Source organism: Ovis canadensis, chromosome 14 (assembly GCF_042477335.2).
Source record: "Ovis canadensis isolate MfBH-ARS-UI-01 breed Bighorn chromosome 14, ARS-UI_OviCan_v2, whole genome shotgun sequence".
NCBI classification, from domain to species: Eukaryota; Metazoa; Chordata; class Mammalia; order Artiodactyla; family Bovidae; genus Ovis; species Ovis canadensis.
The window spans coordinates 27480849-27506306 of NC_091258.1; the positions used below are offsets into that span (position 1 = coordinate 27480849).

General features: G+C 46.7%; 1 protein-coding gene and 1 long non-coding RNA gene across 5 annotated transcripts in view; one reads left to right on the forward strand and one right to left on the reverse strand.

Moving 5' to 3' along the window:
- Window positions 1-153: 153 nt before the first annotated feature.
- On the reverse strand, window positions 154-4813 carry SLC22A31 (solute carrier family 22 member 31). 4 transcript variants are annotated; one of them, XM_069552690.1, is made up of 9 exons: window positions 4442-4813; window positions 3186-3289; window positions 2943-3097; window positions 2490-2658; window positions 2170-2315; window positions 1962-2070; window positions 1637-1851; window positions 955-1066; window positions 154-591 (listed from the first exon to the last, which is right to left on the reverse strand). In XM_069552690.1, the coding sequence occupies exons 1-9, from the start codon at window positions 4742-4744 to the stop codon at window positions 294-296; spliced, it is 1611 nt and encodes a 536-aa protein (XP_069408791.1). In that variant the 5' UTR covers window positions 4745-4813; the 3' UTR covers window positions 154-293. The 4 variants fall into 4 exon arrangements, with proteins under 4 accessions (XP_069408791.1, XP_069408790.1, XP_069408793.1 ...); XM_069552689.1 differs by having other exon boundaries at window positions 1962-2315; window positions 4442-4794; XM_069552692.1 differs by lacking the exon at window positions 2490-2658 and having other exon boundaries at window positions 4442-4762.
- A 208-nt stretch (window positions 4814-5021) lies between these two features.
- The window catches only part of LOC138419753 (uncharacterized), a 50517-nt gene continuing 30080 nt past the window's right edge, over window positions 5022-25458 (forward strand). The window contains exons 1-2 of the long non-coding RNA XR_011249055.1: window positions 5022-5657; window positions 12219-12290. This is a non-coding gene — a long non-coding RNA (uncharacterized lncRNA). The remainder of the gene's footprint in view (window positions 5658-12218; window positions 12291-25458) is intronic.

The following is a 25458-nucleotide window of genomic DNA, read 5'->3' on the forward strand; positions in this document are numbered from 1 at the left end:
AGTTGGCCTCCCCCACCTCAGTTCCACCAGAGCTGTGGCAGCTGGCTGGTCCCTGGCTGCTCCTGGGGTGGGGGGCTGTGGGAGTGGATGTGGATGCCAGAAGCCCCTTTCAGCCAAGAGTGGAAGCCAAGAGGGAAGAGCCAGAGAGGAAGCCAAGTTCCACGCACACCTTTATCTTTCCCACTTGGAGGGGGGCCAGGGACCCTGGAAATAGGCGGGCTCCCCACCACCCTCCCAAGACCCTTCCACCAGCACTGGTGGATGGCAGTGTCTCTACAGCCTGGTCACCCCTCCTAGACCAGCTGTGTTCCTGCCCCAGGGAGGGAGGCTGGCAGCAGGGGCAGGAGGTCTTGGCGTGAGCAGCCCCGGAGGAGCGGGGAGCGGCACAGGCGGTCAGCATCCTGCAGTGATTGGGGCAGCGTGCGGCCGCGGCTCTCCGGCAGCAGCAGGACACACAGCAGGGCGAGGAGGGCAAAAGATGTGAAAAGCACGTGTTGCAGGAAGAAGCCATGCCGGCCGTGCATTTTGGTGAGCGGGGCGGCTGCCTGGCCCAGGAACCCAGCTGCCAGCACCAGGCCCAGCCCGGCCCCCCTGCAAGAGAGGGCGGTAGGACATGGCTCCACAGGGCGCCCAGTGCTCCCAGGGTGGGTACCCTTAGTGGGGGCCAAGGTGTGGGGGCCCCAGGAAAACACCTGAAAAGTCTGGGGGAAAGCTGGCCAGGAACCAAAGTTGTCCTTTCATTAGAAAATCCAGTCAATTTTCCCCTGGAATCCCACCCTCTCTGGCGGCTCTCATCTCTGACCACCCTGTCCTCCACTCCCGAGCTGATGGGCAGACCATTCTGTGCCCAGCGTTCCCCTCACCACCCAGGAAGAGACAGCTGAACACCCCTCCCAATGGCATGAAGCTGGGGAGTGTGGAGGGCATTGGGGTGTGCTGGCAGGGCCTGCTTACCTGATCACTGTGGGGAAGACCTCAGCCGAAAAGAGGCTGCTGAGGGCGGACACGGTCTGGGAGGCCAAGAGCCCCAGGACAGCGAGGAACAGCACTGTCCAGCTGGGCAGGTCTGGGGAGGAGGAGAGTCTCCCATGCTGCCCACACGCCCTCCCTCCCCTCACTGTGTCTCAGGGCTCTGGGCCTCACCAGCCTTCCCTCTCTGCTCCTGCACTTGGAAGTTGGGGGTCATAGGCTGCCCTCGTTCCAAATTGTTAGTTGATCAATTGTGCCCAATTCTGCAACCCCATGGACCGTAACCTGCCAGGCTCCTCTGTCCATGGGATTCTCCAGGCAAGAATACTGGAGTGGGTTGCCATTCCCTTCTCCCAACCTAGGGATTGAACCAGGTCCCTTGCGTTGGAGGCAGATTCTTTACCATCTGAGCCACCAGGGAAGCCCTCGTTCAATCCAAACCCTTACATTAAACCCCTTCTACTGAATCATTTTGGCCCTCAACTCTTTCGGCCTCAGTTTCTCTGAGTGCACAGTGGGGAGATGATGGATGGGGTGAACAGCAACATCATCCTGCCTCCCCAGCTCTGGGAGGGGGCTCATCTCAGGACTGCCCCCCGACACACACATTGGGCAAACCCCTGGCCAAACATGACAGCCCTGCCAGCCTGCAGGGCCCCACACTCACACTGGGCCCCTGCAAGGAGCAGCAGGGATGCCAGGCCCAGGACCAAGGTGCTCAGCAGCAGGACTGAGCGGCGCCCCCAGAGATCCGCTGTCAGGAGCAGGAAGACGGTGGCTGCTGCCTCCAGGCCAGCTGCCAGGAAGTAGGGCCAATAAAAGCTGGGCTCACTCGGGACAAGGCTGTGCAGGAAGCTGGCTCTGATGCCCCCACTGATGAGCCTGGGAGGGATGCAAAGCTACAAGCCCAGCCAGAGCCAGGTATCTCACCCAGGGAGAAGGTGAAGACCCCTCCCTCCCTCCCTTAGCCCACCCACACCCCCCCTCCTCACGAACTGAAGCCCAGGATGAGTGCGTTCTTCCAGGTGACATGTGTATGCCGGAGCTCCAGGACTGAGTGGTGCCGGGGTTGGGGGTGTCCTGCGCACAGCACATCCAGCTCTGTGGACCAGGGGACATAATGGGGCACCAGTGAGGGGATGACAACCTTCCTTCTTCCTCTAGCACCCAGGTCTCTCTTCTCCCTGGCTAGTCCGTTACCCATAGCCAGGGAACTCTCCTCCTCTGTGCTGTCCTCGGGGTCCACACCGCTGGCTTTGGCAAAGTGCCACAAGATCGTCCTGGCTCGGGCTGGCTGCCCTGTGGCCAGCAGCCAGCAGGGAGACTCAGGGAACACGGCTGGAAACCTGCAGGGGTTGGGTGAGGATGCTGCAGGACCTCCCCGTAGGGCAGGACCCAGTGGGGATACATAGCATATGATTCTTCGTGTCCCTGTCCCGTGCCCACCTGCATGGTGCTGAATGGTCAGAGGGAAGCAATACACATGGCCTCCACAGCGGACACGACCCCAGGTCACTCACCCCCAAAAGAGCAGCAGCAGTCCCGTCGCCAGGGCGCTCAGTCCCTGCAAGAGTTGCCAGTCCTGGGCGAGCAGGGCCAGGCTGGGCAGCAGCAGTGTGCCCACCACTGAGAAGAGGCCAGCCCCCATGGAGAATGCCAGGCGGTTCGGGGGGTCACACAGCTCCAGGCCTGACCAGACAGGGAGAGCCTGAGGCCCAGGCCTCTCAGGAGGACTGCTTTGTCCAGGGAGGTGAGGGCCAGTGGCTGGAGGACCAGGACCTGGACATCTGAGGCCAATGTGTGGCCCGTTCTGTCACCCAGGCCTGGCCACAAAAAGCAGAGCCCACAGGGTAAACAGCATCTCTCCTGCCTTCTGGAGAAGGGCCCTCAACTGGAGTGCCGGAAAGGCACCCTCTGAAGGGTCAGAAGCCTAGCCTGAGTGGGCGCCTCCCAGGGCCCCCCATGGTACTCACGAGCCACATAGAGGGCGAGGGAGGCCCCTGCCAAGGCCCCCCCTCGAAGCAGCCGCAGAGTCAGCAGGGCGGGAAAGCTGGCAACCAGGGCCTCACCGACCCCCAGGCCTGTGGCCAGCACCAGGGAGCCCACAAACACAGCCCGGCGGCCAAACCTGGTGGGCGGCAGGGGACAGCCATCAGTTCCGTCAGGAGAGCTCAGGGGAGGGCTGTCTGAGCAGGAGGGAAGGGGCAGCGCCTTACCAGTCACAGCCCAGGCCCAGGAGGACACAGCCCAGCAACCAGCCCAGGAGGTGGTCCACCTGCTCCAGGGGCACCTTCCAGCCATCCTCACACACAAGGTTCCTCTGTAGGAGACACCAGCTACCTGTGAGCTAGCCAAGACCCTCCTCTTCCTCTCCTGCCAGAGTTCCCTGAATGTCAGGGTGGAAAGGACACTAGAGGTCCTGCCCCAATGCCTCCCTGGGCAGGGCTGCACCTGCTTTCTCCAGCCATCACCCTCCCCCAGGCTGGCCCCAAGGCCTCTCCTGCACCTCCCCTGCCCTCTGCACTTCAAGAGCCACTTCCAGAACAGGCTGTGGGGCCTTGCTCACTGGCTTTTCCTGGCCAAGGGCCCTTGACCTCAGCTTTGCAGCTCTCTGCCTACCCTGTTCCTTCTCCCTAAGCTTATTATTTTGGGTCACACTACATCAGAGATTTTGTTTTAAAATCTGACTGCTTGTGAAAGCTGGTAGACAAGAATCTCTCACCACACCAAACAGGTGGGCAGGAAGAGGAGGCCCAGAGGGTTCAGGGCCCCAGAAGAGCCTGAGCAGGAATGTGGCAACCCTGTCCCAGTTTCCAGGCAGGTGCCCTTCCTCCCAAGGCTGGGGTGTGGCTGCGGAGCATAGGCTGCCAAGAGGGAGGCAGGGGCGGGCAGGCCTTAGCTGGGAGAGGGGTGAGGGGGTGGGAGTTGTGGGGTGTGTGAGTGGGGGTTGGGGGTGGGAGGTCCCAGTCACCCTCTCCCAGAGTCCTGGGATGTCTCCATGGCACCCCTACCTCTAGGCCAGCCTGCACACACCTCACAGTGGGGAGACCTGCTCTTCAAAACGGAACTGACCAAATCACTCCTTTGATTCAAAGTCTTGGGAACCCAGTCTGGACACCTACACAGCCCCAAAGTCACAGGCGGCTGGAATGTTCATGGCACTGCTGACCACTGTGAACTCACCGGCTCAGCTTCAGTTTACTGCCTCCACCTCCCCAGACCACCTGCCTACCTGGGCAGCCCCCAGCCTCAGACTCTGCCTTTAGGCCTGGCACCCTGCCTACTTAGACATCTGCTACACCATCAGACAGGAAGGGGCTGACCCCCCAATCAAAAGCCCCAGGATGACAGTCCCTGTCGACCGAAGGCAGAAGAACGGGGAGAACCCGAGGAGGGGACAGAGGGCAGGGGGACGGAGGGTCGGGGAGACAGAGCAGGGAAGCAGAGGACGAGGGACAGAGGGGCAGAAGACCTGGGTGACCGGGCTGCGCAGCAGGTCGGCGGCGGGCTGCGCGTAGTACCAGCCGCGTGAGCAGGGCCGAGCGCCGTCGGAACCCGCGCGGGGCACGGACTCGGGGTAGCTTAGCGGCAGGCAGGTGCTCCGGGCGCGCGCAGGGTCTGAGCCGCAGTGGTGCGCCGGCAGCGCAGTGAGCAAGAGCTCCGAGCTCAGCGCCAACCCCAGCGCCACGCACGGCAACCACGAAGCGACGGCCAGGAGGCACCGGGCCCGGCCGAAGCCGCCAGCCAAGCGCAGAACCCGCACCTCGGGCTCCATCCGAGGCCTCTGCGCTCTGTGGCGGTGGCAGCGGGGCTTGAGAGGGACAGAGTGTGAGGGGCGGGGCCTTATAGGGGCGGTGTCGGCAGGGCGGGGTTTGAGAGGGACTGTGTCTGCGGAGCAGGGCCCGATGGGGCGGTGTCTGAGCTCTGGCCGTTAGCGGGGAGGGACCTGGGCGGGGCACGGAGAGAGGTGGGGCGGGGCCTTGGACTGCAAAGACGGCCTGGGCGGAACCTGTGGGGAAGGCCCGGGTGAAGGGCGGGGCGGATGGGGGTGTGGCCTGGAGTTGACTGGGGCGGGGCCCTCGAGGACTTGGCAGGTGAGGGGCTTGGGCCCGAGGTCGCGGGGGCGTGGTCAGCGAGACTTCCTGGCGCGGAGCGTGGTTTGGGGCGTGGCCAGAGGGGCACTCACGTGCGCGCGAGGTCGGACCGGTGTGAGGCAGCAGGCGACTCCCGAGGCGGCTTCTCCGTCGACCCCACGGACCCGGGGCGGACGCTCCCTCAGGAGGCTCCGAGCTTGGGCGACGTGCGGGGGTCGCGGGCCAGATACTTCCTGGACCCCGTGCCGACATGAGACCAGGCCTGCAGAGCGCGGGCCACCACTGCTCCCCGGCGGCCGGCCGCGGCGCTGCAGCGTGCGAGCGAGTGGCTCCTGCCGTCCAGCGCGGACCGTCCAGCTCCTGTGGCTTGCTCTGACCTTCCTTCGTGGCCACCAGGCTGCGAGCCCGGGGGAGCGTGGTGTCCGGAAGGGAGGGACCCCGCTCGGTGCTGTTCGCCCTCAGAAGTTTGAAACTTACTGAAGGCTTATTGAGCAGATTTTCACGAGCGGAACGAGCTCGTTCGTCCGGTGCTGGGCTTCCCTTGAGATGGGCTGGTATTCGCTGCGCTTCGGCTTCTCCCGTCCCGGGAACAAGGTAAGTCGAGTTGGCTTTTCATTTTCCTTTTTTCACAGGGCGGAAAGTTAAAACAGGGTCTATAGATTAAGCTTAAATATTTTTTTTTTCTCCTGAGGAGAAATTCACGTCACATAAAACTAACCATGTTTGGTACCGCTACCTTTCTCACCACAGAATAAAACCTGGTACCAATTAAGTAACGGCGGAGTAATCACCGCTATCCCAGCGCCTCCAGCCACCTGGCGACCGCCCGCCATCCCGCGCGTGGCCTTTGGGGTCTGGCTGCTTTCACTTAGAATAATGTTTTCCTGGTTCACCCACAGTGTCTCAGGTATCAGGACTTCATTCCCTTTTATGGCTGCATAATATTCCATTATGTAGATTCGTCACAGTGTGCATGTCCATTCATCCTTTGGCAGACATTCAGGCTGTTTCCACTATTTGTTGTGACTAGTATTGCTGTGTGTACAAGTGTTTGAGTCCCTATTTTCACTTCTTTCAGGTGTATATACCTTGGAGTGGAATGGCTGGGCCCTGTAGTGAGTCTGTATTTAATTTTTTGAGGAACCACCAGGCCATTTTCCACAGTGGTTGCATATTTTGCATTCCCACCTGCGATATATGAGGGTTCCAAGTTGTCCACCTCCTTGCCAACACCTGTTTGCTCTTAAAAAAAAAAAATCTACATCCTGGTTGATGTGAGATATTTCAGTGCGGTGTGTGTTTTTATTTTTTGTTTTGGCCCTACCGCAAAGCTTGCGGGGGTCGTTTCCCCAACCAGCGATCAACCTTGGGCCCTGGCAGTGAAAGCTCACTGAGGTTTTTCACTTTTTAAAGTTTATTTATTTATTTTTGCTACGCTGGGTCTCTGTTGCTGCAGGCAGGCTTTCTCTAGCTGCAGCAAGTGGGGGTTACTCTCTAGTTCCGATGTACGGGCTTCTTATTTCGGTGACTTCTTAGCTGTGCGGCGCCGGCTCTAGGGCGCAGGCTCAGCAGTTGTGGTGCCCGGGCTTGGTTGCCCCGCGGCATGTGGAATCTTCTTGGGCCAGGGATCGAACCCGTTTCTCTGGCACTGACAGGCAGATTCTTAACCACTGGACCACCAGGAAAGTCCCTGTTCTTGTTTCTAAATATTTATTTATTTGGCTGTCCCCAGGCTTAGTTGTGGCATGTGGGATCTGGTTTCCTGACCAAGATGGAACCTGGGTGCACTCTGTTGGGAGCAGTCTTAGCCACTGAACCACCAGGGAAGTCCCTCAGGGAGGTTTTGATTTACATTTTCCTAATGGCTAGTGACGTTGAACAGATTTTCATACTCTTGTTGGATGTTTGTCTTTGGAGAAGTCACTGCTGAAATGTTTTGCCCATTTTTTACTTGGAGTGCCTGCCTTTTTGTTGTTGAGTTGTATGAGTTCTTTACATATTATCCTGAATCCTGGCATCACTAGATATATGATGTGCAAATATTTTCTCCCATTCTGTAGGTTATCTTTCCACTTTCTTTATTGTGTCTTTTGATGTACATATGTTTTTAATGCTGATGAGCTTCAATTATTTTTTTCTTTATGCTCATGCTTGTAGTGTCATATGTAAGAAACCATTACCAAATTCAAGACCATGAAGACTTATGACTTCTGTTTTATAGTTTCTGCTGTTGATTTAGGGCTTTAATCTAAATTAACTTAATTTTATATATGTGATAAGGGTCCAACTTCATTATTTGGCATATGAATATCCAGACTTCCAGGCATCATTTGTTGAAAGATGTATTTTTTTCCCATTGCATCTTGTTGGCACCCTTGATTAAACCAGTCATGTAGTTAATATATGGACTCTGAATTTTATTCCATTGATCTATGTCTGACCTCATGTCAGAAACATAATGTTTTACAAACTGGAGCTTTGTGCTACAATTTTGAAATTGAGAAGTGTGGGCCCACCAATGCTTTTTTTTAAAGATGATTTTGACAGTTTGACTATTTATCACTAGCAACTCCATATGAATTTTATGATCACATTTTCTGCTTCTGCAAAAAAGAATGTTGGGGAATCTGTAGAATGCTTGGGGAATATTGCCCTCTTAACCATATGAAGTTTCACAAGATGTCTTTTCCTTCATTTAAGTTGTCTTTAGTTTCTTTCAGAAGGGTTTTATGGTTTTGGTATATAAATCTTGGGCATGATTAAATTTATTCCTATTTTTTTTTGTTTTTTATGCTATTGTAAGTGAGAGGTTATCTGATAAATTTCCTTTTCCGATTGCTTACTGCTTGTGTATGGGCTTCCCAGGTGGCGCTAGTGGTAAAGAATTCACTTGCTAATGCAGGAGGTGCAAAAGATGTGGCTTGGATCCCTGGGTCAGGAAGATGCCCTGGAGAAAGGAACGGCAACCCACTCCAGTATTCTTGCCTGGAGAATTCCGTGGACAGAGGAGCCTGGCCGGCTACAGTCCATAGGATCGCAGAGAGTCAGATACGACCAAGCACAAAGCACAACAAGTGTATAGAAATGCAAGTCATTAAAAAAAAAAAAAACCTCATCTGGTATCCAACAGATGAACTTCTTTATCAGGACTTTCTATTAATAAATGTGACACCAAGTCATCTGCCTGTCAGTTCAGTCGCTCAGTTGTGTCCTGCTCTTTGCGACCCCATGAATCGCAGCACACCAGGCCTCCCTGTCCATCACCAACTCCCGGAGTTCATTCAGACTCATGTCCATTGAGTCAGTGATGCCATGCAGCCATCTTATCCTCTCTTGTCCCCTTCTCCTCCTGCCCCCAATCCCTCCCAGCATCAGAGTCTTTTCCAATGAGTCAACTCTTCGCATGAGGTGGCCAAAGTACTGGAATTTCAGCTTCAGCATCATTCCTTCCAAAGAAATCCCAGGGCTGATCTCCTTCAGAATGGACTGGTTGGATCTCCTTGCAGTCCAAGGAACTCTCAAGAGTCTTCTCTAACACCACAGTTCAAAAGCATCAATTCTCCTGCGCTCAGCTTTCTTCACAGTCCAACTCTCACATCCGTACATGACCACAGGAAAAACCATAGCCTTGACTAGACAGACCTTTGTTGGCAAAGTAATATCTCTACTTTTCAATATGCTATCTAGGTTGCTCAACTTTTCTTCCAAGGAGTAAGCGTCTTTTAATTTCATGGCTGCAGTCATCACCTGCAGTGATTTTGGAGCCCCCCAAAATAAAGTCTGACACTGTTCCCAGTATTTCCCCATCTATTTCCCATGAAGTGATGGGACCAGATGCCATGATCTTCCTTTCCTGAATGTTGAGCCTTAAGCCAACTTTTTCACTCTCCTCTTTCACTTTCATCAAGAGGCTTTTTAGTTCCTCTTCACTTTCTGCCATAAGGGTGGTATCATCTGCATATCTGAGGTTATTGATATTTCTCCCGCAGTCTTGATTCCAGCTTGTGCTTCATCCAGTCCAGCGTTTCTCATGATGTACTCTGCATATAAGTTAAATAAGCAGGGTGACAATATACAGCCTTGACGTACTCCTTTTCCTATTTGGAACCAGTCTGTTGTTCCATGTCCAGTTCTAACTGTTGCTTCCTGACCTGCATACAGATTTCTCAAGAGGCAGGTCAGGTGGTCTGGTATTCCCATCTCTCTCAGAATTTTCCACAGTTTATTGTGATCCACACAGTCAAAGGCTTTGGCATAGTCAATAAAGCAGAAATAGATGTTTTTCTGGAACTCTCTTGCTTTTTTCATGAACCAGCGGATGTTGGCAATTTGATCTCTGGTTCCTCTGCCTTTTCTAAAATCAGCTTGAGCATCTGGAAGTTCACGATTCACGTATTGCTGAAGCCTGGCTTGGAGAATTTTGAGCATTACTTTATAGAGTGTGAGATGAGTGCAATTGTGTGGTAGTTTGAGCATTCTTTGGCATTGCCTTTCTTTGGGATTGGAATGAAAACTGACCTTTTCCAGTCCTGTGGCCACTGCTGAGTTTTCCAAATTTGCTGGCATATTGAGTGCAGCACGTCCACAGCATCATCTTTCAGGATTTGAAACAGCTCTACTGGAATTCCATCACCTCCACTAGCTTTGTTCGTAGTGATACTTTCTAAGGCCCACTTGACTTCACATTCCAGGATGTCTAGCTCTAGGTGAGTGATCCCACCATCATGATTACCTGGGTCGTGAAAATCTTTTTTGTACAGTTCTTCTGTGTATTCTTGCCACCTCTTCTTAATATCTTCTGCTTCTGTTAGATCCATACCATACCATTTCTGTCCTTTGTCTGCCTATAGAGACAGTTTTACTTCTTCCTATCTAATTTGGATGCCTTTTATTTCTTTCTCTGACTAGAATTTCTGTTACAGTGTTGAATGTGTGTGTGTTAGTTGTTCAGTTGTGTTTGACTGTTTGTGACCACAGGGCCTGTAGCCTGCCAGGCCCCTCTGTCCATGGAATTATCCAGGCAAGAATACTGGAGTGGGTTGCCATTCTCTTCTCCAGAGGATCTTCCCCACCCAGGGATCGAACCCAGGTCTCCTGTATTATAGGCAGATCCTTTACCGTCTGAGCCACCAGGAAATAGAAGTGGTGAAAGCAGTCCTCCTTGTCTTGCACCAGATCTCAGAGGGAAAGTTTTCCATCTCTCATCACTAATTATTATATTAGCTTTGGGTATTTGGGATGTTAGCTTGGGGACATGTTGAGGTGCTCTCCTTCTATTCCTGCTTTGAAAAGTGTTTTATCATGAAATGATGCTGGATTTTATTGAATGTCTTTTCTGTATTAATTGAGGTGATCATGTGGTTTTTTCTTCCTTCTATTCATGCGATGTATTACGTTGACTGATTTTTGCGTGTGGAACCACTCTTCTATTCCTTGGCTAAGTCCCTCGTGATCATAGTGTGTAATCATTTTCATGCTCTAGTGAATTCAACTAGTATTTTCTTTCTTTTTTAAAAGAATTTTATTTACAGATGAGTTACAGTGTTGTGTTAGTTTCAGTGTACAGCAAAGTGTTTCAGTTATACATATATCCATTTTTCAGATTATTTTCTCATAGAGGTTGTCACAGAATATTGAGTAGAGCTCTCTCTGCTATACAGTAGGTCCTTGTTGATTATTTATGTTATACATGGTAATTTTTGTATCTTAATCCCAAGACCCTGAGTTATCCCCACCCCCTGTCTCCCCTTATTTCACTGATAATGAAATGAAATGAAATATGGTAATCTCTAGTTGCATCCATGTTGTAGCAAATGGTATTATCTCACTATTTTTGTGGCTGAGCGATATTCTGTTGTGTATATTTGCACCTCATCTTCTTTATCCACTCGTCTGTCAGTGGACTTGAAGGTGTCTCCATGTCTGGCGGTTGTGAGTAGCGCCGTATGGACATAAGGGGCACGCCTCTTTCTGTGTGATCGTTCTCTCCGGGTGTGCGGCAGCAGTGGGATTGGGTCACATGGAGACTGATTTTGCTTTGTTTTAAGGGACCTTCATCCTGTTTTCTGTAGTAGCTGCACCAGCTTACATTCCCACCAACAGGGCACAAGGGCTCTCTTTCCTCCACACCTTCTCCAGCATTTGTTACTTGTAGACGTTTTCATGATGGCCATTCTGATTGATTTGAGGTTGTATCTCATTGTAGTTTTGATTTGCATTTCTCTCATCACTAGTAATGTTGAGCATCTTTTCATGTGCCTATTGGCCATCTGTATTTCTTCTTTGGAGAAATGTCTACTTAGGTCTTCAGCCATTTTTCAACTGGGTTGTTTGTTTGTTTGTTTTGTTATTGAGTTGTATGGATTGTCTGTATATTTTGGAATTAAGCTCTTGTGGGTTGCATCATCTACAGATATTTTCTCCCATTCTGTAGTTGTCTTTTCGTTTTGTTTATGGTTTCCTTTGCAGTGCAGAAGCTTGTTAAGTTTGATTAAGTCTCATTTGTTTATTTTTGTTTTTATTTCTATTGCTTTAGGAGACTGACCAAAGAAACCATTGGTACAATTTATGTCAGAGAGTGTTTTGCCTGTGTTCTCTCCTTGAAGTTTCATGGTGTCATGTCTTCTATTTAAGTCTAAGTCATTTTGAGTTTTATTTTGGGTAGGGCATGAGGGAGTGTTCTAACTGCGTTGACTTACATTTAGCTGTCCGACTTTCTCTCATGCTGCTTTCAGTATTGTCTTTGTCTTGCCACAATTTGATTATAATGTGTGGTGGGCTGACTGAGTTTACCCTGCTTGCAGTTCATTGCGTTTCTTGGACACATGTACTCATTTGTTTACTCAAAGTTGGGAATTGGGGGCCATTTCTGTAATATTTTTTCTTCTTGCTCCTCTTTCAGGAATTCCTGTACTGCATGTGTTGTTATGCTTCATGGTGTCTACGTGACACCAAGGCTGTTGTGTTCATTTTCTTTCCTTCTTTCTTTCTTTCTTTTCGGCTGTCCTAAACAGCATGTGGGAGCTTAGTTCCCCGACTAGGGATTGAGCCTGTGCCCCCTGCAGTGGAAGCAGGGGGTCTTAACCACTGGGTGGCCAGGGAAGTGCCACCAAGACTCTTCACGTTAACTCATGCTTTTTTCTTTCTGCTCCTCAGACTGAATAATTTCGGTCAACTCCAAGATTGCTGAGTCTTCTGTCTCCCCAAATTTGCTGGTGAGCCACTTAGGTGAGTTACTCTTTTAGTTATTTGATTGTACTGTTTGGTTTCAGAGTTTGGTTCCATTTGTAGTTTCTGTATTTTTATTCATGTTTTGATTTTATTACTATGTTGTGTTCCTGCTTTACTGTAGTTCTTTGTGATTTTCTTCAGTTCATCAAACATTTAACACAATATATTTAATATCTATGACTAATAATTCCAGTGTCTGGGCTTCCTCAGGGATGGCTTCTGTCAAAAATTTTCCCCTTTGAATTTGACATATTTTCCTGTTTCTGTGTTTTATACTTTTTTCTTGAGAATGGGTTTTTTTGGGTAATATGTTGTGGCAACTTCGAAAATCATTCTTATTCCTCAGGGATTACTGAATTTTTCAGGGCTGGTTTTATTAATTGTGACTTTTCCAAACTATTTCTGTACATTTCTTGTAGTGTACAGCCACTAGAATCTCTGTTCCATGATCTCTGTAGTCAGCCAATGACCTGACAAAGATCCCCTTAAATGTTTGCCTCTCAAAAGGGGGGAACGCCAGCAAAAATACACTGTCCCTTGACCTCTCCAAGAATCCACCTCAGCCCATGGAAGTAAACAGTGTCCAGTGTCCTCTGTTCTGGCCCCTTAGTCATCAAAAGCAGCGGTTAGCAACCAGAACCTAGAACCCCTGTATGCAGAGAAAAGGTTTTTCTTGCTCTTTCTGGCTCTGACAGGCTCCTCCAGAAACATGGGCTGCTGCCTGCATGGCAGGGGTGGGAGATAGCAGCTGCTTTCACGCCACAGGCTGGAATTTACCTAAATATACCCACTTTTTCATCCAGCTCTGCTGCACACGTACACACAGAACAGTCACAGTGCCAGACAGTTTCTGCCAGCTAATACTTAGGTGGAGGGGAGTTCCTGGAGCTTTCTGCTCTTCTGTGCTGTTACCAGAGTTTAGCAGCTTATTTCTGCATTAAGCATCCCCAGGTATTGAAAATTTTCAGTTACTTTCCAGAGATCTGTAAAGGTTAAGTCTGACATTATTTTTATCCTCTTAATTGTTGCTTTTAACAGAGGGATGGGATTTTGGACTTCCTGCTCCACCAGTTTTAGTGATCTCACGCCTGTGTTATCTTTTTAAGAAACTGTTTTGCAAGTAGTTGTGCCGTTTTGCATCTTCATCATAAGTATACCAGAATGCTGGTTCTGCCATGTCCTCGCCAGTTTGTAGTATGTTCAGGGAGTGTGTGGGCCTTAAATTGGAAAGACATCGCATCATTCTAGTTTGCACGTCCAGTTGTATGCTGGTGGTGGTGGTTCGGTTGCTCAGTCATGTCTGACTCTCTGTGACCCCATGGACTGCAGCACACCAGGCTCCTTTGTCCTTCACTGTCTCCTGGAGTTTGCTCAAATTCATGGCTGTCGACTCGGTGATGCTATTTACCCATCTCATCCTTTGCTGCACCCTTCTCCTTTTGCCTTCAATCTTTCCCAGCGTCAGAGTCTTTTCCAGAGCTGTCTCTTCACATCAGGTGGCCAAAGTATTGGAGCTTAAGCTTTGGCATCAGTCCTGCCAATGAACATTCAAGGTTGATCTCTTTTAGGATTGACTGGTTTGATCTCCTTGCAGTCCAGGGACTCTTCAAGAGTCTTCTCCAGCACTACAATTCGAAAGCATCAGTTCTTTGGCACTCAGCCTTCTTTATGGTCCACCTGTCACATCTGAACATGACTATTGGAAAAACTATAGCTTTGACTATGTGGACCTTTGTCAGCAAAGTGATGTCTCTGCTTTTTAATATGCTGTGTAGGTTTGTCATATTTTTTCTTCCAAGGAGCAGGCGTCTTTTAGTTTCATGGCTGCAGTCCCTATTCACTGTGATTTTGGAGCCCAAGAAAATAAAGTCTGTCACTGTTCCCCGTCTATTTGCCATGAAATAGCAAATAGATGGGCCTGGATGCCATGATCTTAGTTTTTTGAATGTTGAGGATTAAGCCAGCTTTTTCACTCTCCTTTTTCACCTTCATCAAGAGTGTCTTTAGTTCGTCTTCACTTTCTGCCATTAGAGTGATATCATCTGTATATCTGAGGTTGTTGATATTTCTCCCAGCAACCTTAATTCTAACTTGTGATTCATCCAGCCCAGCATTTCACATGATGTACTTCATGTAAGTTAAATAAACAAGGTGACAATATACAGCCTTAATGTACTCCTTTCCCAATATTGAACCAGTCCATTGTTCCATGTCTTGTTCTGTTTCTTCTTGACCTGCATACAGGTTTCTCAGGAGACAAGTAAGGTGGTCTAGTATTCCTGTCTCTTTAAGAATTCTCCAGTTTGTTGTGATCCACACAATCAAAGGCTTTAGAATAGTCAGTGAAGCAGAAGTAGATGTTTTTTTAAATTCTCTTGTTTTTTTTCTGTGATCCAAGAGATGTTGGCAGTTTGATCTCTGGTTCCTCTGCCTTTTCTAAATCCAGCTTGAACATCTGGAAGTCCTCAGTTCACAAACTGTTGAAGCCTAACTTGAAGGATTTTGAGCATTACCTCCCTAGCATGTGAAATGAGCACAATTGTGAAGTAGTTTGAACATTCTTTGGCATTGCCCCTCTTCAGATTGGAATGAAAACTGAACCTTTTCCATTCCTGTGGCCACTGCTGAATTTTTCAAATTTGCTGGCATACTGAGTGCATCACTTTAACAGCATCATTTTTAGGATTTGAAATAGCTCAGCTTTAATTCCATCACCTCAACTTTGTAATAATGCTTCCTAAGGCCCACTTGACTTCACATTCTAGGATGTCTGGCTCTAGGTGAGTGACCACACCATCGCTATTATCGGGATCATTAAGACCTTTTTTGTATAGTTCTGTGTATTCTTGCCACTTCTTAATCTCTTCTGCTTCTGTTAGATCCTTGCTGTTTCTGTCTTGTATTGTGCCCTTCTTTGCATGAAATGTTCCCTTGGTATCTCTAATTTTCTTAAAGACATCTCTTTATCTTTTCCATTCTATTGTTTTCCTCTATTTCTTTGCATTGTTCACTTAAGGCTTTCTTATTTCTCCTTGCTATTCTCTGGAACTCTGCTTTCAGTTGGATTTATCTTTCCCTTTATCCTTTGCCTTTTGCTTCTCTTTTCTCAGCTATTTGTAAGGCGGCCTCAGACAACCGCTTTTCCTTCTTTTGTTTCTTTTTCTTGGGGATGGTTTTGGTCACCACTTCCTGTACAGTGTTATAAACCTCTGTCCATAGTTCTTCAGGTACTCTGTCTACCAGGTCTGATCCCTTGAATCTCTTTATCATCTCCACTGTGTAATCATAAGGGATTTGATCTGAATGGTTTAGTGGTTTTCTCTACTTTATTCAATTTAAGCCTGAATTTTGCAATAAGGAGCTCATGATCTGAGCCACAGTCAGCTCCAGGTCTTGTTTTTGCTGACTGTATAAGAGCTTCTCCATTTTTGAGTGCAAAGAATATAATCAGTTTGATTTCAGTATTGACCATTTGTTGACATCCATGTGTAGAGTCGTCTCTTGTGTTGTTGGAAGAGGGTATTTGCTATGACCAGTGTGTTCTCTTGACAAAACTCTGTTAGCCTTTGCCCTGCTTCATTTTGTACTTCCAAGGCCAAACTTGTCTGTTACTCCAGGTATCTCTTGACTTCCTACTTTTGCGTTCCAGTCTCCTATGATAAAAAGAACATCTTTTGGGGGTGTTAATTCTAGAAGGTCTTATTAGGTCTTCATAGAATCATTCAACTTCAGCTTCTTCAGCATTAGTGATTGGGGCATAGACTTGGATTACTGTGATGATGAACGGTTTGCCTTGGAAATGAACAAAGATCATTCTGTTGTATTTGAGACTGCACCCAGGTACTGTATTTTGGACTCTTGTTGACTATGAGGGGTACTCCATTTCTTCTAAGGGATTCTTGCCCACTGTAGTAGATATAATATTCATCTGAATTAATTTCTCTTATTCCTATCCATTTTAGTTACTGGTTCCTAAAATGTCAGTGTTGGCTCTTGTCATCTCCTGTTTGACCATGTCCAATTTACCTTATTTCACGGACCTAACGTTCCAGGTTCCCGTGAAATTTTGTTCTTTACAGCATCAGACTTTTACTGTGTTCACCACCAGGCACGTCCACAACTGAGCGTTTTTCCACTTTGACCCAGATGCTTCATTCCTTCTCTACTCTTCATAGTTACTCTCCACTCTTCCGCAGTAGCATATTGGACACCTTCCGACCTGGGAGGGCTCCTCTTCCCATGTCATCCCTTTTAGCTTTTTCATACTGTTCATGGGGTTCTTGAGGAAAGAATGCTGACGTGGTTTGCCATTCCCTCCTCCAGTGGACCACATCTTGTCAGAACTCTCCACCATGACCCGTCCGTCTTGGGTGGCCTTGCACAGCATGGCTCATACACTCATTGAGTTATGCAAGACTGTGATCCGTTTGATCATTTTGGTTAGCTTTCGGTGATTGTGGTTTTTGTTCTGGAGGCTGTGAGATTATAGTTCTTACTTTTTCTTTCTGCCATCTGATGGATGAGAAAAGCTTGTGCAGGCTTCCTGATGGAAGGGACTGACCGTGGGAAAAACTGGGTCTTGCTCTGGTGGGCAAGGCAGTGCTCAGTAAATCTTTAATCCAATTGTCTGCTGATGGGTGGGGCTACGCCTCCTCCCTGTTAGTTGTTTGGCCTGAATGGCAACCCAGTCCAGTATTCTTGTCTGGAGAATCCCATGGACAAAGGAGCCTCTTGGGCTATGGTCCTTAGGATTATAGAATCAGACACAACTGAATCGACTTAGCACGACCCAGGCCTGGAATCTACAGGCTGTATGGTAGGGCTACTGAAGGCCTCCAAGAGGACGTATGCCAACATGCCACGACTCCCTAGGCCTGCTGAAGCCAGCACCCCTGTCCCTGCAGCAGGACCCTTCCAACCCACGCCTCCACAGGAGACCCTCAGTCACAGGCAGGTCTGGCTCAGTCTTGCAGGGTCAGTGTTCCTTTCTCCTGGGTCCTGGTGTGCACAAGATTTTGTTTGTGCTCTCCAAGAATCTGTTTCCCCCAGATCTGTGGGAGTTCTGTAGTCAAATCCCACTGTCCTTCAAAGTCAGATTCCCTGGGGCTTCCAGTCCCTTTGCCAGACCCCCAGTTTGGAAAGTCTGATGTGGGGCCTAGAACCTTTGCAGTAGTGTGAGAATTTATTTGGTATTATTGTTCTCCAATTTGTGGATTGCCCACCCAGCTGGTGTGGGATTTGATTTTACTGTGATTGAGCCCCTCCTACCAGCCTATTGGAGCTTCTCCTTTGTCCTTCGCTGTGGGGTATCTTCTTGATGGTTCCAACTTCCTCCTGTCAGTGGTTGTTCAACAGCTAGTTGCAGTTTGGGTGTTCTTGCAGAATTTGAGCACACATCCTTTTACTCTGACATCTTGATAACAGCTATTGACTTCTCAAATACTTAGAGATTTTGAAAGAATCTTTCTGTTGCTGGTTTCTCATGTCCATTACAAGTGAGAACACACAGTTGACCCTTGAACAACTTGGATCTGAACTGTTCAGGTTCACTGCTGTGCAGGATTTTTAATCGGAGATCCCATAGAACTACACGATCCACAGTTGGTCGGATTCATGCGTGTGGAGCTGCCCATCCAGTGGAGCCTGATACGGGGCTGGGCTGTAAGTCACACGTGGACTTACTAAGGCTGGTGTGTCGGCATCCTTCACGCCTGTGTTGTGCAGGGTCAGCTGTATTTTGTATGACTTGAATCCTTTCTATTTTTTGATACTTGTTTTGTGATCAAAGTAGAGTATACCTTTGATGAATGCCCATTGTAGTTCAGAATTATCTGTATTCTGCTTTTGTTGTGTAGTGTTCTGTAAATGTTAATGTAATGCAATATAAAAATGTCAGTGTTAATGGTTTTGTTCAAATTTACTGTGTCCTTGCTGGTTTTCTGCCTAGTTACTCTGTTATTGAGAGAGGTATTCATATCTTTGACTAAAATTATGGATTTGTTTATTTCTTCTTGCAGGTTAATCAGTCTTTGCTAAATGTATTTTAAAAATTGCCATTAGGTACGTAGACACCAACAACTGTTACTGACTGCTTTATTATTATGAAGTGATCTGCCTTATTCCTACTAATAATCTTTCCTGAAATCTACCTTGTCTCATAGGAGAATAGCCTAGATTCTAACTTACTTCCCTTTTTTGTAAACAAACTGTATTTCATGATTTGCACAGGTGAGAAATGTGGTATATGTTCATGTAAAAGTAATTGTGGTTTTGGATCATGAACTGTAAATCATTATTACTAGGCTCAAACACATCTTTATTAATCAAAATAGGAACTATTACAGTCAACACACTTTTGCCAAAAAAAATGTTGGCTTATTCCTGTAGCATAAAAATCCGTGTTTCGGTATTTGATGAACTCTTAGAAAGCATTTTCTGTATCCTGCTGGTTGTGGAAGTTTTTCCCAGCAAACAGTTGTCGAGATGCTTGAAAAAGTGGTTGTCGGGTCGGGTGAATATGGCGGAGGAGACAAAGCTTTGTAGCCCAATTTGTTCAGTTTTTGAAGCGTTGGTCATGCAACATTGTGGTCGGGCGTTGTCGTGGAGAATAAGTGGGCCCTTTCTGCCGTGGCCAGCACAAGCAAGAGTCGCACCTGCACAGGGAGAGAACGGAGCGTCCCCGCTAAGAAAAATAAGAGAGAGACAAAAGATGGGGTTGAGAGGATCAGCCCAAAATGGCTGATACCTTGCTTTATTGTGCTGCAGTATATATAGGGTAAAGTACGTGACTTATGACATTCACAAGGTTGTTTTTAATCTGAAGATACAATCACCAGACCCTTACCATTGTATACATAATAAGATAATCTATCTTCTAGGACATGTTGCAGGAACTGGACGTCTTGAAGCCTTAAGGGCTATAAAAATTCTTGAGGGTGGCGGGACAAGGAGCTTAGGAACATGTCCTAGGGCTCGGCATACCTGCCGAGGAGCTCCCAAGACTTAACCCTTCACGGGTCGTCCCCCGCAACTCCCCTCTCTTTATTTTTTAAAAGCTCCATAAGATGCCGGTGCTGCAACATGTTTTTATGTATTAAGACTCTCATATGTAAAAATTCTTTAACAATGCTACGAATAAGACAAGGAGCTAGACAAATTATGATAAGTACAACAGTCAGAACCGCGCCCACAGCAATTATGCTTCGCCACAGTGAATGAAGGCTAGGGAAGTTAGAAAATAAATTTTGTAAAAAATTATCGACAGTATCAGCTATATTCAGAGTAGCTTTTGGAGAATTTTCAATATTAAGAATTTCATTATGCAATTGCAAAAGATCTAGAGAAACATTAGTATTAAACCAAATTCCTTGCAGATGTTTTTTTCACCTTATCCCACGGAAAGTCAGATGCATTGTAAGCCTTTTTCGTAACACAAATCCACTTATAATCAGCATGGCATTGAATTTTCATGCGAAATGTTTTACTATTATAACTTGTTCTCCTTTGGCAACACCTCTAATGCAATTAGTAAGTATGCAATTAGAACAATTTAAATGATAAATATTCAATGACAATGTTATTTCTGCATGGCCTTGTAACAACATGAATGGGTAAGGAACACAAGCTCGGGGATATAAAAACCCCGTAACTCCTACATTACCATATTTACTCCAACTAATATTGGGTTGTAAATATAGACTATTGCCATGACCAAAAGCAGCCAAAAGTTTCCACAGTTCTGTTTGATATATATGAGCAGTGTTTACAGAGAGAATGGGTGGATGCTGTCCTCGATATTCGGGGAAATCAGGCGTTCCCCCAGGTGCCCAGTCCCATAAAAGGGTGGCATTGGCATTGTTGATGTTGTACACCGATGCGACCCGTGCTCGACATAAAGTCCAAGGAGTGTCTATTCCTATGCCGATGCTTAAATGTTTGTCGCAAAACGGAATGTCGAGAGGTCCGGTTCCGTCACGGTACGATCTTTTTCCGGTTTTTTCATCAATGCCAGAAATAGTCACTCGAGGGTAGGATATATCAGCTGACACCTGTATAAAGTGAGGATGCTGTGATTGATAAGAAAAGCACATAGGATATTGCGTAGTAAGACCATAAAAGGAGATATTGGCTTGCTGAGGAGAAATATGAATATCTGATTTTCCTCCTAAAAGACTTGTATCATTGACATATACAGGTACTATTTCTTTATCCCATCCTAAGGATTGAATCATAGGCGGATCGGGAATGTATGCCCAAAAAGCCGCAGCCCCCCGTTTTATATCTGCTGTAACAATAATAATAACATGATCAGTATATTTGTAGGCATCACTGGAGGTTGTACATGAGCCTCATTCCAAGCATATCGCATCAACACCTCAATCTGCCTCTGGGTAGGCAGCTCACTCGTGGGCTCGCTCAGTGTCATGCGATGCATTTGATATGTCAGGGAGTTCCTCCGTCGCGCGTACCAGCCTTTCCGGAATCCAGCGCGGCGCTTCGGCATCCTGTGGAAAAACACAAACATGCCCCCGTCCCCATATCAATACAGGATCTGGCCCATACCACAGATTGGTAAGTGGATCCTTCCATCGTACAAGTGGTTTTTTGCATGAGGACCGTTCTCCCCAAAAACGCTGGGCTGCTGAATTGCCTTCTGTGTCTAAAGTTAAAAAGTTTAGAACATAAAGAGCATGATTTAAGGCGTTATGCGGTGAGGGGCTATACAGTTCATTCCCCTTTTTTAGTTTTAATAATTGATGTTTAAGGCGTTGATGGGCTCGTTCCACAATACCTTGTCCCTGTGGATTGTATGGAATTCCTGTTTTATGATGAATTTGGAAAGAAAGACAAAAACGTTGAAAAGAACGGCTAGTATAACCAGGTCCATTATCTCTTTTAAGGGTTTGTGGGATTCCTGAAATAGAAAAGCAAAACAGCAAATGTTGAATACAGTGACGAGTTGATTCTCCGGTGTGAAGGGAGGCCATGAGAAAATTGGAAAAAGTGTCAATAGAGACATGAACATATTTAAGACGCCCAAATTGAGGAATGTGAGTGACATCTGTTTGCCAGAGATGATTAGGGCGTAGACCTCGAGGGTTGACACCATATTGAGGGAGAACAAAGAATTGAGGACAGGTAGAACAAGATTTAACAATTTGCCGTGCAGCTTCACGGGAAATTTTAAATTGCAACCGTAAAGAATGACTATTCTGGTGATGTAAGTCATGGGATTTTCGGGCTGCATCGATAGCTGATTGAAAAAACACTTGTTTAGTAAGAACGTCCGCAGTGTGATTGCCTTGTACCAGGGCACCAGGAAGGGTGGAATGTGCGCGAATATGCCCAAAGAAACACGGGTGTTGGCGACAGTGGAGAACCTGTTGAATCAATGTAAATAAGTTAAGAACTTCAGGAGAGGTTGTGCCGATAATTGGAACAGTTTCAATCATCTGTAAAGCACCGACCACATAGGAGCTGTCTGTAAATAAATTGAAGGAAGTGGGTACAGTCAGCAATGCTTGATGGACTGCAAATAATTCCACGACCTGAGCAGAAGAGAAATTGGTATGTGCATAGTAGGTTTGATGGTTAATAATTAAAGCTGCAGTTCCATTAGAAGATCCATCTGTAAATATAAGTGTTGCTTCGGGAATAGGTTGTCGGCGAACTATTTTTGGAAAAATAAAGGCATGAAAGCTAGCAAATTGTAACAATTTATCAGAAGGGTAATGATGAGTAATCCGTCCCGGGTAATTTGCGAAAGCTATAGACCAATTATCTGAAAATTGAAAAAGCCAATCTTGTTGTTCTAAAGCATAAGGAACACAAATGAAGGGGGGTTCCATACCAAAATATTGGATGGCCTCATGACGTCCTTTTGCTACAGTTTTTGCAACAAGCTCATAGTAAGGGAGCAGATTTTTAGTTGGAGTAGCAGATAGATATATCCATCGCAAAGGTTTATCTTGATAGAGAACCCCCGTGGGTGCTCGAGGGGTAGGAAGTATATACAAACCCCATGATCGTTGGTAATCACAATAAGTAATCTGTTGTTGTCTAATAGCTTCTTCTATTGATTGTAAGGCTGATCGTCCTTCTAAAGAAAGTGTTCGGGGTGACGCAGGGTCAGAGTCACCTTTAAGGATGTCAAATAAAGGCTGTAAGGTATAAGTGGGTAATTTTAAATAAGGGCGTATCCAATTAATGTCTCCTAGAAGTTTTTGAAAGTCATTTAGAGTTTTTAAATGATCAGTCTGTAATTTTACTAATTGGGTATTATAAACACGAGGCTATAAGGAGAAACCCAAATAATTATAAGGAAAATGAGTTTGAATTTTTTCATCAGCAATAACAAGACCATTAAGGCTTAAATGTTTCTTTAGAATAGAAAAAGCTTGATACAATAGATGTTCGTCAGCATGAGCTAGTAATATATCGTCCATATAATGAACTAAATATAACAGGAAAACGTTGACGAACAGGAGCTAATGCTGTAGCAACAAATTTTTGACACAGAGTAGGGCTATTAGTCATCCCTTGTGGGAGGACTCTCCATTGATAACGTTGCATAGGCTCTTTAAAATGAACAGAGGGTAAACTAAAGGCAAATCTTTTACAATCTTGAGGTGCAAGAGGAATAGTGTAAAAACAATCTTTTAAATCTATAATAATGATATAGGATTTATCAGGTATAGCGGAAGGAGTGGGCAACCCAGGTTGTAGGGCTCCCATATGCATCATTGTTTCATTTACCTTGCGAAGATCTTGTAACAATCTACATTTTCCAGACTTCTTTTTAATAACAAAAATTGGAGAATTCCACGCAGAGGTAGAGGGTTCAATATGCCCAAGTCTCAGCTGTTCCTGCACCAGCTGTTGTGCGGCAAAAAGTTTCTCTTGTGTTAGGGGCCACTGATCGACCCATACCGGTTCCTCAGATTTCCAATCAATAGGATCGGCATGTGTCACAGGAGAATCAGAGGTCCCTAGGGAAAACACCCCAAACCTTTTCGATCTTGATTAGATTTTAAATCAAGGGGTAAAACGATGCCTTGATGTTGTTTACCTAAACCTTGGTTTGGAAGTAAGCCCTGATCTAACATCAAATCTGTTACGGTGGGTGAAGGACTATATAAATAAACACCCATTTTGCTTAATATATCACACCCCCACAGATTAACTGGAAGATGGGGCAGAATATAAGGTTTAAATTGGCCTGTATGACCGTCTTTATCCGTCCAAGTAAGAAGGGACGAGCTTTGTTCTGGATTGGTAGTTTGGCCAATACCCTGAAGAGTGGAAATAGCCATCTGTTTAGGCCATGTAGTAGGCCAGTATTTATCAGAAATAACGCTAATATCGGCCCCTGTATCAAGCACTCCGCGGAAAAGCTTACCATTAATGCGTAGCTCAAGTTCTGGTCATGCCTCGGTAACATTTTGCACCCAATAGGCGTCAGAGGACCCAAAACCTTTATCTTGACGGTCTCTATTAATTGTTCTTCCCTGTATAACTAATGGAACTAAAAGGAGTTGAGCTATACGTTGTCCTGCATTAATTACAATAATTTTGTTAGGAGCGGAGGCTAGTATTTTTAATCTCTCCTGTATAATCAGAGTCAATCACACCAGGATGAATAAGTATTCCCTTTAAAGACGCGCTGCTGCGTCCCAAAAGCAGTCCAGCGGTTCCCGGAGGTAAAGGCCCAAACACTCCTGTGGCAAGGGTTTGAACCCCCATCTCGGGTGTTAATACTGTGTAGGAGGTGGCACAGAGGTCCAATCCCGCACTGCCTCTTGTGGCTCGACAGAGGTCTGCAATGGTTCTTTTGGAACCTGCAGTGTTGCCCCATAACATTGTTTCGGGGCCAGGGGCTGGCCCCTCACCCAGTTTCCCGAAACCGAGGGCAAAGGATTACCTTGAACATCCGTTTTAGAACGACAGTCTCGGGCCCAGTGCTTCCCTTTTTTACATCGTGGGCATAAATTAGGAGTGTTAACAGAGGTTTGTTGCTTTTGGGGGCACACTGCAGCCCGATGGCCAGGTTGACCACAAACAAAGCAACCCGAATTACCTGACTTTTGAAGTCCTTTCTTGTTCCGGGCTTGCTGCTGAAAAAGTACCTCTTTAATGCTTTTTCCTTGTAATGCTGCTGCCATAGCAATACCTTGCATATAGGAGGGTCCAATGTCAGCGCAAATGCGAATAAAATCAGATAAATCTCCCTTTTTTCGATAAGGTCTTAAAGCAGCTTGACAGGCAGAGTTAGCGTTTTCAAAAGCCAGTTGTTTTGCTAATACCATCCCAGCCTTTTCATCTGACATTATCTTACCTATAGTATCTAAAAGTCGTGCCACGAAGTCCTGATAAGGCTCATCAGGTCCCTGTCGGACTTTTGAAAGATCTTCTGTCTTAGTGCTGGAGCTAGGAAGTTTTTTCCATGCCTGCCGAGCCGCATTTGATATTTGTGCATATGCACCAGGTAAGAAATTAAGTTGAGTATCAGTAGCCTGGTAAGGGCCTTCACCAATCAACATTTCATAGGAGGTCTGTATACCTTGCTGTCGGTTAACATCAGCTATACGAGCACATTGTTCAAAATATTCAGATTTCCATAGTAAATAATCTCCCCCCCGAAAGACAGGCCCTAGCTATTTGTTTCCAATCATTTGGGGGTAGATTTTGAGTACCCAAACTTTCTATCATAGCAATAGTGAATGGAGCGGTAGGACCGTATTGCGAGCAAGCAATTTTTAACTCTTTCAGTTGTTTAAAAGGCAGTGATTCATAAAAACGCTGGTTGTTATGTTCAAAGACAGGGAAAGCAAAAGAAAAATCAGAGACAACCTCGCCAAGTCGCTGTGCCTGTCTCAATGCCTTCTGCAGCGGAGACATGATCTCAGACGGTGGAGGAGGCCCCGGAGGGGGATCGAGACCTGCTACAACGGAAGGAGCATAGGCAGGGGGAAGAGGCGGAGCAGAAGGAGATTTAGAGTTATTACTAGGAAGCTTGATTCCTGAGTTCTGTAAAGCAATAGTGAGGTTTTTTAAACATTCAACCAATTCATCTTTAGATGTCGACGCCCCCTTTTCTTGTGCTAAAAAACCCCAATCTTCTTGATGGTATTTAGCAGCTTCTTCGTCTAATTCCGCCTCATCTGTG

What these genes read in the sequence shown, in the direction of transcription:
- SLC22A31 (XM_069552689.1), bottom strand. Translation starts at nt 4,744, where the DNA reads ATGGAGCCCGAGGTGCGGGTTCTGCGCTTGGCTGGCGGCTTCGGCCGG. An exon ending in TGCGCAGCCCGGTCACCCAG is followed by an intron (nt 3,290 to 4,441) that starts GTCTTCTGCCCC and finishes TGTCTCCTACAG; the next exon opens with AGGAACCTTGTGTGTGAGGA. An exon ending in GTCTTCCCCACAGTGATCAG is followed by an intron (nt 592 to 954) that starts GTAAGCAGGCCC and finishes CCTCTCTTGCAG; the next exon opens with GGGGGCCGGGCTGGGCCTGG.